We start from the raw sequence: 22,675 nt of genomic DNA on the forward strand, positions 1-22,675 counted from the left end.
AAAAGGTCCTTCATATCCCTTGTCAGTTGTATTCCGAGGTATTTTATTCTCTTTGTAGCAATTGTGAATGGGACTTCACTCATGATTCGGCGTTTGTTTGTTATTGGTGTATAGGAATGCTTGTGATTTTTGCACATTGATTTTGTATCCTGAGACTTTGCTGAAGTTGCTTATCAGCTTAAGGAGATTTTGGGCTGAGATGATGGGGTTTTCTAAATATACAATATGTCATCTGCAAAGAGAGACAATTTAACTTCCTCTCATCCTATTTAAATACTCTATTTTATTCTCTTGCCTGATTGCACTGGCCAGAACTTCCAATACTACATTGAATAGGAGTGGTGAGAGAGGGCAACCTTGTCTTGTGCCGATTTTCAAAGAGAATGCTTCCAGCTTTTGCCCATTCAGTATGATATTGGCCATGGTTTGTCTTAAATAGCTCCTATTATTTTGAAACAGGTTCCATCAATACCTAGCTTATTGAGAGTTTTTAGCATGAAGGAGTGTTGAATTTTATTGAAGCGGGAAAGGCCTTATTTCTAAGCATGAAAAAGAAATAAAGAAAGACTTCACAGATACACATATAAAAATTTTAAAATTTTCAATTAGCAAACAATATATTTCTAAGAAAAATTTAAAACACAAACTATATAATAGAGGAGTGGATAAAAATCTTAAAGATAGAAAGAATTCTTGCTGATCAATATGTAAATCACTCAAAGAAAAATGGACTCAGTTATAATTAAGGTATGCCAGGAGAAAGGAAAGTCATTCATTTTCTGAATAGATGTTCACCCTCATTAACTAAAAACGAGAAGGGTAAAAAAACCCCATCAGACTTACAAATATTAAAAGCAGTAATACCCAGTGTTGGTGAAATGGTAAGAAGCACTCACCAACACTACACTAGGGGAAGCATATGCTGATATACAGCCTTTGTGGAGAGCAATTTAATCTGGCAGTATCATTCAAAATTTATAGACTTCTAGAAATTTATCCTGCAGAAACTCAAGATATACAAAGTTACCGAATATTCTCTGTGATATTCTTTTTCTTTTCTTTTTTTTGTTTCAAGTTTGATAGGGCAAGGTATGGGTAGGCTAATATTATTTAAGATAGCAAAATAACTTAAATGTCTATTTCATTATAATATGCCCACACTATATATAGCAAGCTATACAATTGGGTTAAAAAGTGAAGTACATCTATAATAATTTGGAACAACTGGATTGTTCTTCACAATCCAGTCTAAAATAGAAGATTCAAACAAATTATATTATGTTCATAACAATTTTATAAAAGCTTTGTGTACCTAATGATATAATTATATATTTGATTCTATATATACAAAAATACACACACACAAGTTAATTGTCTCTGGCAGCATACGCCCTCCTGAGTAGCTGCGATTACAGGCGCACAGGACTACCACCCAGCTAATTTTTGAATTTTTAGTAGAGACCGGGTTTCACCATGTTGCCCAGGCTGGTCTCGAAGTCCTGACCTCAAATGATGCATTCGCCTCATCCACCCAAAGTGCTGGGATCACAGGCATAAGCCACCAAGCCCAGCTGGAAGCATGCATTTTGAGCAGGGAATTTTATTCTCTTTATGCTAGTCTATAATGACAGATATCAACTACCTTTGTTTTTCTTTTTTTACAATAAGCATACATCACCTGTAAATTTTAAAAATATTCATCTGGAAACTACAGAAGTAGAAAAGAAAGTAAAGTTTTAGGTTATTACTACCTACAGTTATCAGCTGTTTCCTTGCAGTATTACTAATACACAAAACAAATATTAAATATTTGCCGATTTTCAAGTACTGTGACAAAAGAACTAGTAAGACTTCTAGTTAGACAGTGAACTGAATACAAACATTAGCTTGTGTACCCTCCTCAAACTCCACTAAAATGGTAATAAACTCCTAGAAGAACAGGAGAAAAGATACTTTGGTAGCTGGAAAACAGATGAAGGAGTGGTAATAAACTTAGCTAAGACTTGAGAAACCTGTATCCTAAGATGGCAGGGAGCAAAATCAAGAAACAACCTAATTTATATCATAGATTCCTCAAAATCTGAGGAACTTGGGTGGCTCCAAGGATTACCTCTGACTAGGTAAAACAAAGCATGGTAAGGCCACCCAACATTGCCAGAGATTAAAACCACACCCCAAGCCAATCAATGTATGTTATTTTTCTGTTTAATAATTCAAGGCTGAATAATGACCTAGTTAGCCCAATCAGATTAATGAAAAATACTTGCCAAGTCTGGAGAGGCCTTCTTTGTTGTGAAGGTTACAAATGACAAGTATGTGGCCCTGACTGTTTCTAATATACACTGTATGACTCTAATGGGATTCTGTTTTATGGACAGCAGAACAAAGTGATACAAATACTGAATCGACCAACCTTGATGCTAACATTCCTCCAGTCTGCCAATTTTGTAAACAGTAAATTTTCTTAAGCCAGTTTGATGAAATTTTGTAGTATGTGTAGCAGAAACATTATAATGAGTACTTCTGTACTAGGCACAACTCTAAGAACTTTACATGTAGTATCTCATTTCATATTACAAGGTATAAACTATCATATTTCATTTTACATATGAAAGACTCTGGCAGGTATGTTAAATAACCTGTCCACAGTCACACAATAAAAGTGTGTTAGAGCGGGCGGGCGCGGTGGCTCATCACGCCTATAATCCCAGCACTTTGGGAGGCCAAGGCGGGTGGATCACAAGCTCAAGAGATCGAGACCATCCTGGTCAACGAGGTGAAACCCCGTCTACTAAAAATACAAAAATTAGCTGGGCATGGTGGTGCGCGCCTGTAGTCCCAGCTACTCAGGAGGCTGAGGCAGAATTGCTTGATCCCAGAAGGCGGAGGTTGCGGTGAGCTGAGATTGTGCCATTGCACTCCAGTCTGGGTAACAACAGTGAAACTCCGTCTCAAAACAAACAAACAAACAAACAAAAGTTTTCAAAGATATAAGAGCGGGCAGTATATTTATGTCCAAGTATTTCTATATAGGGCTAAAATCAAACAATTATTTTGTAGAAAGAAATCTATAAAGGTTTTTTTTAATGCCTTACCCTTCTTTTTCTTTTTCTTCTTTTTCAAATCTCCCTGTCTACAAAGAGAAAAAAAAATCATTACCATCTTTGTGATAAAATATTTACAGAGCATTAAGTAAGTGCTCTATAAGAGTTAGCTGGGCACTTATCATAAATATGGGTTAAGTCTTGGTATCAGCTCACCAATCTAATAAACTAGTTAAGATTTAAGATTTGATTCAGGTTAAAGTCAATTAAGCTTTAGATACTATAATTTTTGAAAGGTAGTTTAGAAAACAGAGGTGACAATTTGAAAACAGATTCAGTTTACATTGAAAAAAATTTGTCAGTGGCACATATTAAGTCTACGTAAAAAGTAATCTGCACAAGCATGTATATCTATAATCCCTTGGTAAGTTACTCTACTTTTGGCAAGACTTTAGAGAATAAATTTTTTTGCCAGAAGAATATGTATAGGTAAAATACATGCAAAGAACATCTCTGGAAGGAGATGTAAAACAAGTTACATTTGTTATGGCCCTGGGAGGGAAGAGGGTAGATAAAGATGCAAGACTTTTTACTTGCTCTTACACTTTTTTATCTTTTGTATTTTAAAACTGTGAGTTTATTAATTGTTTATATAAGTAAAATCCATAATAAGTACACTGACCAAAAAAGGTACTACAAAGGGCATAAAAATAAGCACTTCAAAATAATTGTCAAGCATTCTGAAAGTGGCTTGGCGCCACTTCTGTAATCCCGGCACTTTGGGAGGGAGGCTGAGGCAGGTGGATCTCCTGAAGTCAGAAGTTCCACACCAGCCTGGCCAACACAGTGAAACCCTGTCTCTACTAAAACTACAAAAATTAGTTGAGGCATGTGTTGGCACGTGCCTGTAAGCCCACCTACTAGGGAGGCTGAGGCAGGAGAATCCCCTGAACCCAGGGAGACGGAGGATGCAGTGAGTAAGATCACGCCACAGCACTCCAGTCTAGGCAACAGAACGAGACTCTTAAAAAAAAAAAAAGCATTCTGAAAGCTCTAATAAGAGAAAGACATAAAAAATACATCTCTCTATATACTCTTACATGCTATAACTAGAGAAATATAAAACAGTGAATTAAAAACATGAGACAGCAACAATTTCTACCAAAAATTCACTCTACAAGTCATTCAATTGTGAAAGTTCTCTTAGGATACCCCAAATAAGAAATGGTGTATCTTACTTGAGTGTTTCATCTCTTACCCAGACTGTGTAATAGTATCCTTTTAACTGTCTTCCCTACAAATTATACTCCACAGCCATACTAAAATTTCCCAAGGGTATTCTGCCATTTCTTATTTCTTTGCCTTTGCTCACCCTTTGCCTCCCTTGTCCTCCTCATCTTCCTCAGAGTCAACACAATCATCTTCTCCATGAAACCTTTCCTAACTTCCCACTGTCCTCAGGAAGACCTGACTATTCCCTCTGGTATACTCCTCTATGCCCTGTACAATTACAACAGGTGTAACCTTTATTGAAATTATTGTTTAAATATATTATTTCCTTTTGCTGGACTCAAGTTCTTTTTTTTTTTCTTGAGATGGGGTTTTGCTGCTGTTTCCCAGGCTGGAGTGCAATGGCGCGATCTCGGCTCACTGCAACCTCCACCTCCTGGGTTCAAGTGATTCTCCAGCCTCAGCCTCCTAAGTAGGTGGGATTACAGGCATGTGCCACCTCCCCAGCTAATTTCTGTATTTTTAGCAGACAACATGGTTTTTGTTGTCCAGGCTGGCCTCGAATTCCTGACCTCAAGTGATATGCCTGCCTCAGCCTCCCAAAGTGCTGGGATTACAGGAATGAGCCACCATGCCTGGCCTCAAATTCTTCTGAGGGCAAGGACCATGATTTATTTTCTGGTCAACACCTAGGATAAACCTATCACATAGTGTATTGTTAAAAGAAACTAAAACTTTGCATCTAAAATTTAGTAAAACAAAATACTAACTTTTAATAAGAACAAAGAGCATTAATAATATCTAATGAAAATACTATGCTGAATTTTAAAAGTTTAAAAAGTCAATGTCTTTCTTAATGATTGTCTAAGAAAAAAGAGAAGATTTAAAAAAAACTTTTAAAAAACCATTATTATTTTTAGAGATGGGGGTCTTGCTCTGTCATTCAGGCTGGGGTGCAGTGGGGCAATCATAGCTCACTGCAGCCTCAAACTCCTGGGCTCAGCCTCCCAGTAATTGGGACTACAGTCAAGTGCCACCATGCCAGGCTAAAGAAGGAACTGTGTGTTCTTAGTAGCTATCCAACCCTGTTTGGTGGAGAAAAAAAATAGTAAACATATTTAAATAGTCATTATTGAAAATCCACTTAAGACTCAGACTGAATTTATAATTTTATGAAATGGAATTTAGAACAATGTAACCTCTTTGAGACTCCAATTCCTTATTAAAGGTTTTAGAAGTTATTATGAGAATGATAATGCTTTTTATGAAACGCAGGGTTTGTTATGAAGAAATCAATCGTTGCTGTGTTTTTTTTTTTAAGTTCGGAAAAAATTTAGATATCAAAAGGCATTCAAAAAAGGAGAAAGCAGTAAAAACTTACAAAACTCACAAAACTAAGAAAATATTTTATCTTTTCCATGCTCTATTCATTCTGCGTCAAAAGTAAAACCTTAAACATTTTACTGTAGGTCTCTGCTAACTGTATTTTTAAGATGACAATGTAAGAAACAAGGCAAGAGTAAAAATCTGACTTGCTGGTAAATGAAATCAACTTTCCATCGGTGGGTGGATCACGAGGTCAAGAGATCGAGACCATCCTGGTCAATGAGGTGAAACCCTGTCTCTACTAAAAATACAAAAATTAGCTGCGCATGGTGGTGTGCGCCTGTAGTTCCAGCTACTTGGGAGGCTGAGGCAGGAGAATTGCTTGAACCCAGAAAGCGGAGGTTACGGTGAGCCGAGATCGTGCCATTGCGCTCCGGTCTGGGTAACAAGAGCGAAACTCCGTCTCAGAAAAAAAAAAAGAATAAATAAATAATAAAAATAAATCAATCTAGAGAAAATATTTGAGGCTAGATAGCTCATTCCTGTAATCCCAGTACTTTGGGAGGGCAAGGCAGGGAGATCATGAGGTCAGGAGTTCAAGACCAGCCTGGCCAACACAGTGAAACCCCATCTCTACTAAAAATATAAAAATTCACTAGGCGTCTGTAATCTCAGCTACTCAGGAGGCTGGGACAGGAGAAACATTTGAACCCAGAAGGCGGAGGTTGCAGTGAGCCAAGATTCCACCATTGCACACCAGCCTGGGTAACAGCGAGACTTCATCTCAAAAAGAAAAAAAAAAAGAAAAGAAAAAGAAAAACAAAATATTCGTAAACCACTTGTGTGTGTAAACACAAAGAAAAACTTCTGGAAGAATACATTAAATTAATACCAGTGGTTAATTTTGGGCTGAGGGAAAAGAGGAGGAAATAGGACAAAGAGCTGGGTACAGTGAAAGAAAAGGAAAAGAAACAGAGAGAACCAGAACTTTATTCACATGGAATTTTTATGAGAATGTATATTTTATTCTTTGTCTAATGTAAAATAAGCATTAGAGAATGTTACAATGAAAAACATACCCTTGTTCCTTTGGTTGACTATCTCCAGTAACTTTTCCACCCTTTTTCCGAATATATGTAGCACCAGGAGAATTTTCAAGAGCCTCAACATCTACTTTGAGAGACATACTATCTGACGATGGCAAGTGTTTACTAAGACTGTGATAGAACAGGAGTTCAGGAACACAAGATACGCACACACATTTATATAGATGTATATGTCTGCCAGTATAGCTATTGACACTGGAAGACTGTCTTTTCTTGATGACCTTCAACAAAAGCAAAAATCTTCCTAAATCTTCTATACAACAACAATTTCAAGTCATATCAACACAGTATTCTGAAAGGAGAACATGAAGGGTCATAATCTAATCCTCTATTACTTAACTCAGTGATGTGGAGCAAGGTGGTGGCTTAATACAGACTCCACTCCAAAACAACTATCAAGTTTACGACTTGTGACTGCTTGGCATCCACCAACCCACCGCGGTTTCAGGAACACACTCTGATTACAGCAGCACATATGATCCAAGCTCAATCAGGGCCCTGAATTCACTTATCATGTAACTGCCTGAGACAAGCAAGTGACCTAAGTAGTTGAATCCGAAAATTTCAGAATCATGTGAAACTATCCACATAAAGTATGCTTTTTCTTTTCCTTGCTGCTGAACTTGAACCTGAAAGAACAGAGGCTATCCCCTTTTGACTTCATTTTTGCTTCTGGATGAAACTAAACCCCAAGTTGGATCTATTGCTGCATTTTTCAATCACACTGATCAATAAATTCTCATTTTTGGTTTTACTAGTTAAAAGGAGGGTTAGTTGCAATTTACAATTGAAAAAGCTCTGGTCAAAACACTGATACTAGAAGAGATCTACCTGGCTACTGAGGAGCTGTATGGAGCTGTATGGAACAACAATCAAAAGGATACGCTTTGGCTTTCTCTGGATCTACAAGCGAGTAAGCAGAAATAAGCTGTGCAAGGGTGTGAATATCTTTTGGATTTTGTCTAAAAGAAGAAATAAGAAAATTACTGAACAGTTTATAAAACTGGAGAAAGTAATATAAACAAGTAACTCCCTCATATTAACTAGCAGCAATAAATGTGTTATTTCTACATCTCCACATTTTAGAGCTTACTTCCATAGCTGTTCTAGGTCACTAATTGCCTCCTTCTTCCGCCCATATTTGAGTTTGAAGTTTGCAGCTTCTCTTATCAAGGACAAATGAGCAGCAGATTTGGGCTACAGTTTCAATAAAGAGAAAAAAAGTTTCAAGCTAAATGTCTAGCAAGTAAATGCAGTTATATTCATTAGACCTTTAGATTGCTCATCTTAAATTTCATTGAATGCCTAAAACAAAATCATCCACATATGTACAAATTATTAATTGTACAAGTAATCATCAATTGATTAATTTGGAAAACAACCTATCTCTAGGGTATCTACAACTGGAAACATACCCCTATAATAATCAAAGCTTAAAGATATGCCACCATCATTCTCAAACATTAATTTAATATAATACTTTCCCAGAGCACTGATGCCCCTCCACTGCTAACAGTACTAACAGTATAAATGCCACCTGTGTGTATGTATATTTGTAAGTTGGATACTGCCCATGCAGAGATCCATACTGGAAACAAAGATATTCCTACTAGATAGAGATATGATAAATAAACAACGATTCCATGTATTAATATTGTGCTAATTACTACTACTCATGGGCTCTCTAGCTATTTAGGATAAGCTCTTAAAAATGCAATCGTGTACTATTACTATTCTTATTTCTTGAGATTACATACACAAATGCATGTAAACATACAGCAAGGTGCTTCAATAAACATAAATAAGCTATTTCTTTTTTCTATTTGCAATCACTGCTTACTTCTAATAACTTAATTTGGATCTAGTATATTGAAAAAAATGAACTTGATAGTCTAAATAGTATTTCACTTTTGAAACCGTGACGTGTAATACTTCAGTTTGTCTAAAATTGTTCACTACTACATCTTTATTTTTAGGTAAAAACATGCCTTCATAACATTTTACTCCACCTATTTACCTGATGGCTTTGATACCACTGGATAGCTTGTGTGAAGACCTCAATGGCACTATCAATATCTTCTTCATGACTATACATGGTCACTAATGCAGACACCTACACAGCCGAAGGTATAAATTAGTGAATTCCCCCTTCACTCCCAGGATACCATGTTCGAAAATTTAAAAACACTGAAGAAATAGCAAATAAAGGCTACTAGTATCCGATTTATCATAAAAACTACTCCCTTTAGAGAACATAGTCCCTTTCCTTGTAGAAATACCATGAACAATGGTATTTCCAAATATGAAGGTAGTTATCTGTAAAATAAACCTTTCCTGAAAGCAGTGCCAGTTCACAAATGGTTTGGTAAGTACAGAAGTTGAAAATAAGCCCTTAGAAATGTTTATATAAGACACTGCTGGACATTCACTGTACAATCAGTGAGGAATAAAGAGTGGCTGAACTCTCATGATGAATCCCACATGGCCTGAGCTGCTTCAAGCCAGTAAGAAAGTTGCCTAGTGTGGCTTAAGGACAGGGAGGAGGCATACACAGCTGGAGTGGAGGGTGAGGGGAATGACAAGCAGTAGGAATAGGAAAAGAAAACAAACAAAAAAAGCTGGATCTTCAAGAAAAATCAGTAAAACTGCCAGATGTGGTGGCTCAAGCCTGTAATTCCAACCCTTTGGGAGGCTAAGGCGGGCAGATCACCTGAGGTGGGCAGATCACCTGAGGTGTCTCAAGTTCAAGACCAGCTTGACCAACATGGAAAAACTCTGTCTCTACTAAAAATACAAAATCAGCCGGGCATGGTGGGGCACCCCTGTAATCCCAGCTACTGGGAGGCTGAGACAAGAGAATCACTTGAACCTGGGAGGCGGACGTTGTGGTGAGCCGAGATGACACCATTGCACTCCAGTCTGGGCAACAAGAGTGAAACTCCGTCTCATAAAAAAAAAATAAAAAAGAAAACTCAGGATAACAGATAAACCTCTGGAAAGGCTGATCAGAGGGAAAAAGAAAAAAGGAGAAGACATGAATCACTAATATCAGGAATAAAAGTGGTTCTGAAGATATAAAAAGGGTAATAAATAAAATAAATGAAGAACTTTTACGCTAATAAAGTTAGCAACCAAAATGAAATGGATAAATTCCTTGAAAGGTAAAATAAGGCTATATATTAAATATTAGAAACATTTTATTTTCAGTTATACACTATAGACTCTAAGGTAAAGTAACTGAAGCACAATCCTTTAAAAATGAATCTCCAAGGGAAAGCACTACCATATTATTACATTTATTGAGTGCCAACTGCACATAAGCCATGTTAGAGAACACAAACATGAATAAAACAGTCCCTGACCAAAAGATGCACATACAGTCACTACAGAATTCGTTTCTACTATGGAAAAGATGCTTTTACAGCTATATTAGTGATTGAAACCTGTGATACTTGAATAATCAGAAAACTAAAAACTAAATTTATTAGCCACTATTATGAAATTGTTTTAATTTAAAGAAATCAGGGCTGGGCACGGTGGCTCACGTCTGTAATCCCAGCACTTGGGGAGGCCGAGTCGGGTGGATCACGAGGTCAAAAGATCGAGATCATCCCGGTCAACGTGGTGAAACCTCGTCTCTATTAAAAAAACAAAAAATTAGCTGGGCATGGTGGCGTGTGCCTGTAATCCCAGCTACTCAGGAGGCTGAGGGGGGAGAATTGCCTGAACCCAGGAGGCGGAGGTTGCAGTGAGCCGAGATTGCGCCATTGCACTCCAGCCTGGGTAATAAGAGCGAAACTCCATCTCGGAGAAAAAAAAAAAAAAAAAAGAAATCACACTGATGAAATGGTAAAGGCTAAGAAATTCCCTACAGATCTGAGATTATTTAAGGTTGGCTTTCAGTAATAATATAAGGCCTAAATAGTGCCTGGCACATTTGACTGAATAACAAACCAATACCAGAGCAGAGAATAAAATTAAATTTATACCACACAACTATTCCTATTATAACTACTACTCCTATACCTTATGAACATATAAGTATATAAGTAGAAATTAAAGTGAATACACATTAGACATATAATCAATTCAACTACTTTGCAATTTTGTAATGTTTTAAACTCACCATGCCTGGTTTATGATTTAACTCCTGTATGCTTCTCAATATTAGACATGCTTTAGAAATATTACCTTAGGAGAGTAAACAAAATCAGCATTACATGGAAGAAAACATATTAGGGAAAAAAAAAAAAAAAAGAAATTTTACTTCCTCCCACTACTTTTCCTTAGGAAAGCAACCATAAATCATATGTTGTAACATCTTTAAATATATAAGCTTTGGGGTCTTGGGGATGGTGAACTCTATTCATTTACAGATAAGGAAATTGAGTTCTAAAGAAATAATATACCTTGCTTTAGCTCACAAAGAAAGTTAATGGCAGAGCTGCTACCAGAAAAGAAGTCTCCCAACTCCCAGTCTGTTGAGTTCTATTTCTTCTTTTTCAGACTGTAACTTGAAGGTGGGGGTCCTCCCCTAAAGGCCTTGACATATGTTACTGTCGATATAAGTGCAATGGAAAATTTCCTATGGTATTAAATTCTGATTTTGTATTCATTGCAAACCTCAATAATTCATAATTCCCAATCTTTATAAACAAACAAAAAAACCATGACAGACTCTCAGTAATTTAAAGATAATAAATAATCCTTGCAAAAACAAATACAGGAGGAAAAAGATCAAGGAAAGGGCAAGGAAGAGAAGACAGAGGGCTGAGGAGAAGGAAAAAGAGGTAAGTAAGGAAAATAAAGAAATATGAGAACTGGGTAAGAGGGAGATCAGCAGTGTGTCTCAACCCTAATCTGATTACTGCCCTACTAAGGACATTTTAAACATTTTTTTCTTAATTGCCAACTCCCTCCTCCAACTCATACAATTTTCATTTCAGCCACTGTAATATTTAAGATTTTTGTGAACTGTCACCCCCATCAAAAATGCACACTCTATACGAGAGCTGTTCGACAGAACTTTTTGTGAGGACACAAATGTCCTAAATCTGTGCTGTCCAATATGGGAGCCCCTAGCTGCATATAGCTACTAAGCTTCTAAGATGTGCCTAGCATAATCGAAGAACTGAATCTTGAATTTCATTTAATTGATTTAAACTTAAAATAGTTATATGTGGCTAGTGACTACCAAGGTTGGATCAAAACCTTGGACTAAAACATTGGCAGTTTTTATTTAAGATTTAAACACATCAGTTCTCATTAAATTCTATTAGCTTTTCCCAAGCCCAAAGACATACGTGGCAAAGTGTAAAATAAAGGATAAAGGGCCAAGCTAAGAAATTCTGAAAATTATGATGCAAAGTAATCATACAGACATAAGCATTTTTGCATGTGACACACTCAGGCAATTTGAGTGGTATGTATGGTCTTTTGGAACAGAGGAATCCTTTGCTTCAGAACTTTCAAGGCATGGACTGAAAATCATTCTAACAATTTAGGAATAATCCAAGAAAAGGGGAATTACCTCTCTGCTAAATCTGTTGGAGATCATACAATCTAGCTATATGTTTGAAACGGTGATTATTATACTTTACCATTACACAAAAAACTTAAAACCACATAGTACACAACTACAGAAGCATTTCAACCATGTTTTCATTAAAATGATATTTTAATCACGATGAAAACAACCATTAATACCTTGAGAAATTTTCAACTGTGCCATGGTCAGCTTAATTTCAGCTGCATTTTCTGGATGCTGATCTGAAAATTCCTAAATATTTTCAGTTTCAGGGGAAAAAAATCACATTTAATTTACACAACTAATTGTACACATTACAATTACTTAACTTGACTACATAAAATTTTAAATCCAGTTTTAAAATATTCTGGCTGCAGATCAAACTCTTAACTTCGGAAAATTTTTATTCAACATCTACTTTTTTAAAAAGGTATGCTCTAAAAGCAAGTGCAATAATGTCAAGTTTTCTGTAAGTCACTAACAGAGAAATGCGTCATACCTCAGCATTGGAATGGAGTATTGCTTCCAGAACCACCCCGCATTCCAAAACCCAAGGATGCTCAAGTCCTTTACATAAAAGTATAGTGTTTGTGTATAATCTACACACATCATCCTATACATTTTAAATCATCACTAGGATTGCTTGTAATACCTAACACAATGTAAATGCTATGTATATAGTTGTTATATTATCTAGGGAATAATGATTTTTTAAGTCTATATATGTTCAGTACAGAGGCAATCACGCATTTTTTCCCCCCAAAATGTTTTGTTTCTTTTTCTGAGGTGGAGTCTTGCTCTGTCGCCCAGGCTTGAGTGTAGTGGCATTATCTCAGCTCACTGCAACCTCCATCTGCCAGGTTCAAGTGATTCTCCTGCCTCAGCCTTCCAAGTAGCTGGAATTACAGGCACGCACCACCACACCCAGCTAACTTTTTTGTATTTTTAGTAGAGATGGTGTTTTGCCATGTTGGCCAGGCTGGTCTTCAACTCCTGACCTTGGGTGATCCGCCTCCCTGGACTTCCCAAAGTGCTAGGATTACAGACATGAACCACTATGCCTAGCAACCCCCACAAAATGTTTTTAATCCATGGTTAGTTGCATTCTTGGATACAAAACTCAAGGGATACAAAGGATCAAGTGTAATAAAGATTACTAAACAAATGTTTTTTTTGGCGGGGGGCAGTGTCTCTTCACTGAGTGCCCTTGTTAGACAATTTTATCTGTCAAGATGATCCCAATTGTACCTGTCCAACTTTCCAATGTAGTTTATATTCAGGAAATTTAAATATGTGATATAATAGCTGGTTTGGGTTGATGAAAACAAAGTATCTCCATAATCAAGGTTCTGGAGTGGAACACGGTGGAGATGAGACTACTGAAAAAGAGGTTAAGCATGTTCTGGTATCAGTAAGCCTAAAACAATCCCCTAACTCAGTTTAAATAGATCTCCAAACAAAACAGCATTCCTCAGCATTTATGACAAAATATTAACATTATACAAATTTATATAAAACAAAGTTATAGTCCAAGAGTTAACTAAAATGACACTGGAATTTGTGTAGTGGTACATTTCCGATTAGTTTTCCCATTACGTTTACATGCTTGTAGATTATTATAGGATGATGAAAATGTAACAAGGCTACAAACGCCTGACACCTCATTTAAGTAATTATTTTACCTGAAGCAGCTCAATTGCTTTTGTGTGCTGCTTTTCACGGCAGAGCTGGGCAGCTTGGATTAACACAGGTAAGAGATGCTCAGGGCTTTGGGACTGTAAACTGGCAGATATTCTGCGGCATTGTTCTGCCTAGAAGACACCCAACCCCCATAACAACAATAAACTGGTTAATGAAATTAAATAGTAAATGACCAAAAAGAAAATAAACATGGAAAAATCAGCTAAAACAAATATTAACGGAAGAACTACCTAGGGTGAGAGAATCCATTCACAGGATCTATTCTCAATTTTTTCCTATAAGAAAATGATTTCCATTTCTTGAATTTAATCTATAAGCTCTGAAAGCCTTTAGTAAAGGACAAGTTCTAACATTCACTTGGATGCCTAAATTCTAAAACTGTTTTAAAAAAAACAAACACGGCCAGGCGCGGTGACTTAAGCCTGTAATCCCAGCACTTTGGGAAGCCGAGACGGGTGGATCACGAGGTCGAGAGATCGAGACCAGCCTGGTCAACATGGTGAAACCCCATCTCTACTAAAAATACAAAAAATTAGCTGGGCACGGTGGCCCGTGCCTGTAATACCAGCTACTCGGGAGGCTGAGGCAGGAGAATTGCCTGAACCCAGGAGGCGGAGGTTGCCATGAGCCAAGATTGTGCCATTGCACTCCAGCCTGGGTAACAAGAGCGAAACTCCGTCTCAAAAAAAAAAAAACAAACACATCATGTGTAAGTATTTGCTTCAGAAACAACCAAATGCATATGTATTTCTTGCTAAACTATTAAGAATAACTTAACTCGGCTGGGCGTGGTGGCTCACGCCTGTAATCCCTTAAAAAAAAAAAAAAAAGAGTAACTTGACTCAATTGTAAATAATAAAAACATTACTGCCTCTCACTCTCCCATTAAAACTTCTGTTCTAAAAGAGTATAAAATTAGAATTGGAGTGCTTACTGGAGTTAGAATTGATCTCCTTAACATTTATAACTTGATGTGATGACACACAGCAAAATGAAAGATGGATCTTAAATCTATAATCACAACTAGCACCTTTGATGATTCTATCTTTTTTTTTTTTTTTTTTTTTGAGACGGAGTTTTATTCTTGCTACCCAGGCTGGAGTGCAATGGCACGATCTTGGCTTACTGCAACCTCCACCTCCTGGGTTCAGGCAATTCTCCTGCCTCAGCCTCCTGAGTAGCTGGGATTACAGGCATGTGCCACCATGCCCAGCTAATTTTTTGTATTTTTAGTAGAGATAGGGTTTCACCATGTTGACCAGGATGGTCTCGATCTCTTGACCTCATGATCCACCTGCCGTGGCCTCCCAAAGTGCTGGGATTACAGGCGTGAGCCACTGCACCGGCCTATCTTAAATCAAATTAGAAGTAAGGTAATGAGTAAGTAATCTCATTTAAAGATGTGTATACTGTTTTCTTCCCCTTAAAAGATGTCAACCCTACACCCTTATAAGAAATTAGCTGGGACTCCAAGCGTGCACCACCATGCCTGGCTAATTTTTTGTATTTTTAGTAGAGACAGGGTTTCGCCATGTTGCTCAGGCTGGTAAACTCCTGAGCTCAGGCAATCTGCTTGCCTTGGTGTCCCAAAGTGCTAGGATTACAGGCGTGAGCCACAGTGCCTGGCAAATAATATATATAATATTCTGAGGAAGGAAAAAATATGTATTTATGAGTTGAAGACAAAATATAAACAAAAACTATAATATCCTTATTATTCCTCATATACCATATTACGAAAAGCTTAGCCACAACTACCCACCTGGTTTGTATACATAGCAAGTAAAGCTTTGTTAAACTCTATAGCTTGTAGCTGTTTCTTGGAAAGCTTAAACTCTACTCCTTCCGCATTGGTTAATTTCACTTTCTTCTTAGAGTCAAAGACATTTTGGTCCTAACAAAGAAAAGTTTATCTACCATTAACACAATCTCAGATTTCAACTTATTCCTTTTTTAATTAACTTTACAAAAACACAAAAGGAGAGCTTAAATATATCTACCTGACTGGGGTCCTTAAACTAATAAGATACATATAAATTTATCTTAGTTCACAGAAGTAAATAAAATCTCTGCAATTCAAATCCACCCATGTACATATATTTATCTCAGGATCTAGCCCCACTCCTTTTAGAGCCTTCTCAAAGGAGGCTTTCCAGATATAAAAAGGCTTTACAAGTGAACTGCTTTGAAGAAATAGAGAACAAGATTTCCATTTTATTTTTCTACTATTAATTGCTTGTTTTGAGCTTTTTGAAGGAAAAAAAGGGACAGCACAAATCTTGGACTGTATTAGGACTACAAAAATACCTAATTTTGCAATTTCTACAAGCTATGCCCTCTAGAATTTATATGATCATATGTTCAAAGGTTACTTTTCTTACTTTACACTCATTTGAATTTCAAATGTGAACTTGAAATATTTTTCTAGGGTGGGTGCAGTGGCTCATGCCTGGAATCCCAGCAATTTGGGAGGCTGAAGCAGGAGGACTGCTTGAGCCCAGGAGTTTAGAGACCAGCTCGAGTAACATGGCGACTCTGTCTCTACAAAAAAATTTTTTTGTTTTTTAATTAGCTGGGCAAGGTGGTGTGTGTCTGTGGTCCCAGCTACTTGGGAGGATCGTCTGAGGCTAAAGTGAGCCATGTTTATACCACTGCACTCCAGCCTGGGTGAGAGTGTCAAAAAAAAAAAAAAAAAAAAAAAAGAAAAGGAAAAAGAAAGCTTTTTCCATTAAAAGAGTTTTCCTAATGGTGGCTAACAACATTAGTACAGTAGAACTCTAAAGTGCTTATATATTTATAATATTTTACATGGGATGGGGTATGCTGGAGGAGAAAGAGCACCTGTCCATATCCCCTAAAAAAGAAAACTCAAGAAAAAATTACAGAAAGAACACTTGCACACTCAGATTCCATAGAAGAAATCATATAAAACATGCATATACTTAAAGTCTAAAAGCCTCAATAATTTATATTTCTTACAAAGAGAGAGTCTTTATATTATTACACACTAGGAAAAGGGGAGGATCTTAAAGTCTAGGATCTATTACAAAAAAGCTGTATTACCTGAATATACCTTGTAGCATCATTATCATTAGAAGAGTTAAGTAATACTCTCCATTGTGATTTTGCTACAACTGGATTTTTTCATGTTACAATGAACACTTAGCCTATCCTAGAACAAAACTAAAATTAGGGTGATGAGCTTTCAGGGTAAAATACATCTGTAGGAAAGCCACAAATATTCCATACCTTGTTAATGGTAATGATGTTATTTGCAATTACAGCTAGTAATCCCACATCTGTTGGTCTGTGAACAACAAGCAACAGTCAAAACCAAACAAACTTAAAAAGAAACCCCATCCCCTATAAAAGATACTTCCTTTTAACAACTCACTTACTTTAGTTTTATTATTTGATTGTAAAGTTGCAAAGCCTCCTCTGTTCGACCCTGAAGCTGCAGAATATAGGCCATCTGACCATGAATGATGGCCAGTTCTGCCTGTGGGTCCTCCTCAGTCCCATCCTAAGAGAAAGAAACATTTTTCTCATATAAATTTTCCAAACTGATCTACATATTTACCAAATGACCCAAACATTCAAAAGAGATACAATCCTGAAGAAGACATACAATTTCAGAAATTTTCCTTTAGAGTCAGTTCTTTAGAAATTGCCACCATGAAAGAAGTTTAAATGAAAACAGCAAAAAGACTTCGACTTCTAAGTATCTAAAGCAAAAAACGGGCAAAAAGATCCTAGAAGAACATGATAACAAGTTTAGGAATACCATTTACTGATCATTATAATCCTCTAAAACTCAAGAATGAAAAAATATAAGTAAAAAACCAGTATGCAAGTACATCTTTTTATAATGATACCCCAAAATTCTGGAAACATAATTCTCATAAAAATCACATTTAATAATGCTTTTCTCTCTATTCTACCACACCTCTAATACAAAAACTAAAAAATTCCAACACTGTACAAAAAACTTCAAAAGCTGGAACTAATTCTGTACTTAAACTCATCCCATAATTGAATTCTGTAATTAGAGTAGTAGTTCTCTTATCTGAGGCTCCAGATTAATCCACATTTCTCCTTCTGAAAAGGCTGTACAATGAATACTCAAGACTAGGAGATAACTCTCCTTTAGCAACCCAATACTCCTGCTCTCACCTGGTGAGTATCTGCTGACCAGGAGTCAGATATGTTTGTTTTCAAACCCATTATGCAGTTGTGTTTGACGAGGAAATGATAAAACTTATATATTAAAGAGAAGAACTATTTGCTGGGCATGGTGGCTCACGCCTGTAATCTCAGTGCTTTAGGAGGCTGAGGCGGGAGGATCGCTTGAGGCCCGGAGTTTGAGACAAGCCTGTACAACACAGCGAGACTCCCATCTCTACAAAGAAAATAATTAGCTGGGCATGATGGTGGTACTCAGGAGGCTGTGGTGAGAGGGCTGCTTGAGCCAGGAGTTTGAGGTTACCGTGACCTACGATCATACCACTGTACTCCAGCCTGGGTGAAACAGCAAGATCCTGTGTCAAAAAACAAACAAGCATGGTGGCTCAGGCCTATAATAATAGCATTTTGGGAGGCCGAGGCAGGCGGACTGCCTCAGCTCAGGAGTTTGAGACTAGCCTGGGCAACATGGTGAAACCCTGTCTCTACTAAAATACAAAACATTAGCCAGGCCTAGGCAACAGAGTGAGACTCTGTCTCCAAAAAAAAATGGAGAGTGAACTATGAATTTGAAAAGAGACATAATTCAATGTAAATCACGTTGAATACTCAGAAAGACATGGTAAAGGTAAATTCCTAAAAGAAAGTTATTGTCTAATTTGTGAGCCAAAAAATGTTAAGAGATTGGTTAAAAAAAAAAAAAATCTTTAAGGACTCTAATGAAAAAATCTTTAAGGACTCTATAATGAAAAAGTGCTTACCAACTGTCTTTAAGATATTGTTACACTTAAGAAAAAAAAAAAACAACGTTGGCTGGGCGCAGTGGCTCATGCCTATAATACCAGCACTTTCGGAGCCCAAGGTGAGCAGATCACCTGAGGTCAGGAGCTTGAGACCAGCCTGACCAACATGGTGAAACCCTGTCTCTACTACAAATACAAAAAAAACTGGCCAGGTGCAGGGGCACGTGCCTGTAATCGCAGCTACTCCTTAGGAGGCGGAGGTTGCAGTGAGCCAAGATGGCACCACTGCACTCCAGCCTGGGCAACAGAGCAAGACTCCATTTCAAAAAAAATAAAAAAGTAGAAATTGGGAATGTTGAATTATGTCATTACATAAGAAATACACGTGAACTCCTGAGTAGACCCATCCTCAAAGACCTTAGCCCTACATCCTAAAATAGGAGAATAAATTTACACTGTATAAATTTATAATTAAATATTTAAGGTATATAAAAATTTTTTGTATTGTGATTTCTCACTCTAATAGACTTGATCAAATAACTGATCAAGAGGGTGGTTTCTTGTGTGATTCCTATTTATTGAATCACCATCTTTTTAAAAAAGTCAATAAATAGTATAATGAAGCCTCTCAGTAATTTATATTAGTCAGTAGTATAAAATTAAGGTTTAACAATGATGGAATACTTACAGCATCTTCTGATAATGAACGGCGGCAAAGATCTACAGAAGAAAAATTGTTTTAAAAGCATTACTGCTGGGTAAATACCATTTCTTTCACCATTTCAAAGAGCAAGATCTAAATTCCTAGGCAGAAGATTCCAAGATAAGCACAATAACAAGCAATTGTGAAATTTACATTAGCCTCAAATATACTACATATATATTATTAGTCTCTGACTTTCCTAGCTCTTTGTCACTTTTATTTGTTGTCTCTATGCTAAAAATATTTGTAAAGCATTAAAAAATATAATAAATGTCAATTGTAAAATATCAATTATAGGAAAGTATAAAAATAAATAATCCTACCACCCAGAGATAAACACTGCTAGTGTTTCAGTTATTTAGTTTTTTAATATTTTTTGTTTGTTTTAAAAGTTAGGGTTTCACTCTGCTGCCCAGGGTAGAGTGCAGGGGCTTAATCACGGCTCACTACAGCCTTGAAATTCTGGGCTCAAGTGATTCTCCCACCTCAGCCTCCCAAGTAGCTGGGACTACAGGTGTGAGCCACCATACTCAGCTTAGTTTTATGTAAATGCACAGCTCCATTTTAAAATGAAAGTGAAATACTATTTTGAAACCTCCCTTCCCCATTCAATAACCTGTGGACATCTTTCTGTTACAATAAACACAGATCTACATTACTGCATTTTTAAAAAATGTTATTGTTTGCAATGCTTGTATAGTAATTATTTTGTGATTATGGTAAAACTTAGCCAATCCTTTAATAGTACAGAAATTCATGCTGTTTCTAAATTTCTGTTTTTAAGAATATCCCTTCAATGAATATTCATAGACACATGCATAAATTTATCTAATCATTTCCTCAAAATGTTTCTAGAAGTGAAATTACTGGATCAAAGGGTATGCAAATTTTAAAATCTGCTACACATCACCAAACTGCTCACTGAAAAGTCTCTGTTACTCTTATACTCAAACCTGCAATGTATGAGAATATTCATCATTGAGTGTGTTCAAGAAACTATAATTCTCAATCATATTTAGCTGGGTGCACCCAGCTAAATATACTTTTTTTTTGTAAAAACGTGGGCTTATGGCCAGGCATGGTGGCTCATGCCTGTAATCCCAACACTTTGGGAAACCGAGGTGGGTGGATCACAAGGTCAGGAGTTTGAGACCAGCCTGGCCCAACAGTGACACCCCATCTCTACTAAAAATACAAAAAATTAGCTGGGCGTGATGGTGGTAGTTGCCTGGAATACCAGCCACTTGGGAGGCTGAGGCAGGAGAATAGCTTGAACCCAGGAGGCAGAGGTTGCAGTGAGCTGGGATCACACCATTGCACTCCAGCCCAGGCAACAGTGTGAGACTCTGTCTCAAAAACAAACAAAAAACAAGGGCTTACTCTATTGCCCAGGCTGGTCTTGAACTGCTAGGCTCAAACAATTCTCCTGCCTCGGTCTCCAAAAGTGCTAGAATTATAGGCATGAGCCACCGCAGTCAGCCAAGGAATTACAATTCTTTTTATTTTTTTATTTTTTTTTGAGACGGAGTTTCGCTCTTGTTACCCAGGCTGGAGTGCAATGGTGCGATCTCGGCTCACGGCAACCTCCACCTCCTGGGTTCAGGCAATTCTCCTGCCTCAGCCTCCTGAATAGCTGGGATTACAGGCATGTGCCACCAAGCCCAGCTAATTTTTTGTATTTTTAGTAGAGATGGGGTTTCACCATGTTGACCAGGATGGTCTCGATCTCTTGACCTCGTGATCCACCCACCTCGGCCTCCCAAAGTGCTGGGATTACAGGTGTGAGCCACCGTGCCCGGCCGGAATTACAATTCTTAAACAGGTTTTTCTTCTCATGATGCTCTAACCTTTGCTCTTATTTTAACCTTCAACATTTAACAGTAAAACTTTGCTCATTTTAACCCGATATTTAATAGAAAAACAGATTTTGTTTCACCTTTTTTTCCCCATCCCAATGGTAACTGCAGTCTCTACATCACTTTTATAGTTTCCAGGGAAAATGAATGCACAAGCAAAGCAAAATGTTTCACGTGTTAATAACAGACATAGTACTCTAATAAATTAATTTTTTTCTTAATTAAAAGCTTCAATTGGGTGTGGCAGCTCATGCCTGTAATCCCAGCACTTTAGGAGGCCAAGGCCGGTAGATCACTTGAGGACAGGAATTTAAGACCAGCCTGGCCAACATGGTGAAAACCGTCTCTACTGAATATATAAAAGTTAGTTGGGCATGGTGGCGCATGCCTGTGATCCCAACTACTTGGGAGGCTGAGGTACGAGAATTGCTTGAACCTGAGAGGTAAAGGGTAAAGTTAGCCAAGTTCTCACCACTGCACCCCAGCCTGGGTGACAGAGCAAGATTTTGTCCCCTGCTGTGGCCCACCCCAAAAAAGCTTCAAAGCATGCCAATATTACATACAGAAATATGCCAAATAGACTTAAAACATGTTTGAGGCCAGGCGTGGTGGCTCATGCCTGTAATCCCAGTACTTTGGGAGGCCGAGGCAGGCGGATCACAAGGTCAGGAGTTAGAGAACAGCCTGACCAACATGGTGAAACCCTGTCTCTACTAAAAATACAATAATTAGCCAGGTGTGGTGGCGCATGCCTATAATCCCAGCTACTCAGGAGGCTGAGGCAGAAGAATTACTTGAACCCAGGAGGTGAAGATTGCAGTGAGCTGAGTGAGATTGCACTACTGTGCTCCAGCCTGGGTGACAGAGTGAGACACCATCTCAAAAACAAAACAAAACAAAAACAAAAAAAAAATGTGCTTGAATGGTGCTATCAATACAGAAATGTAGTATATGTGTGTACACACAGATAGGCCCACCATGTTATTTCTTGAATACCTGTTTAACAACAATAACAGTAACAAATATTTACTAAATGCTTATACTATATGCCATGTACTATTGTAAATGGTTGATATTTATTAACTCAATTACGTACAGCATTCATAGTAACTTATTCAAAACCAGCTCCTCAAAATTCAAACTTCAAGGTCTGGTATGGTTGGAAACGGACTAATACACTGGTGTAGGGATTAGAAATATAGGAGACATGAGGCCGGGCGCAGTGGCTCAAGCCTGTAATCCCAGCACTTTGGGAGG

General features: G+C 37.4%; 1 protein-coding gene across 1 annotated transcript in view; it reads right to left on the bottom strand.

Annotated features, from left to right (window-relative positions):
- The window catches only part of SRP72 (signal recognition particle 72), a 35,966-nt gene that overhangs the window by 5,288 nt on the left and 8,003 nt on the right, over positions 1–22,675 (bottom strand). Inside the window, exons 6-17 of the mRNA XM_002745814.7 lie at positions 19,548–19,579; positions 17,333–17,457; positions 17,184–17,241; positions 15,697–15,828; positions 13,916–14,044; positions 12,413–12,485; positions 10,833–10,897; positions 8,724–8,819; positions 7,800–7,903; positions 7,591–7,668; positions 6,680–6,817; positions 3,096–3,133 (exon numbers count right to left, since the gene is read on the bottom strand). Of these exons, the coding sequence (XP_002745860.3) occupies positions 3,096–3,133; positions 6,680–6,817; positions 7,591–7,668; positions 7,800–7,903; positions 8,724–8,819; positions 10,833–10,897; positions 12,413–12,485; positions 13,916–14,044; positions 15,697–15,828; positions 17,184–17,241; positions 17,333–17,457; positions 19,548–19,579 (1,068 nt within the window). The remainder of the gene's footprint in view (positions 1–3,095; positions 3,134–6,679; positions 6,818–7,590; positions 7,669–7,799; positions 7,904–8,723; positions 8,820–10,832; positions 10,898–12,412; positions 12,486–13,915; positions 14,045–15,696; positions 15,829–17,183; positions 17,242–17,332; positions 17,458–19,547; positions 19,580–22,675) is intronic.

This window comes from Callithrix jacchus, chromosome 3 (assembly GCF_049354715.1).
Source record: "Callithrix jacchus isolate 240 chromosome 3, calJac240_pri, whole genome shotgun sequence".
NCBI classification, from domain to species: domain Eukaryota; kingdom Metazoa; phylum Chordata; class Mammalia; order Primates; family Cebidae; genus Callithrix; species Callithrix jacchus.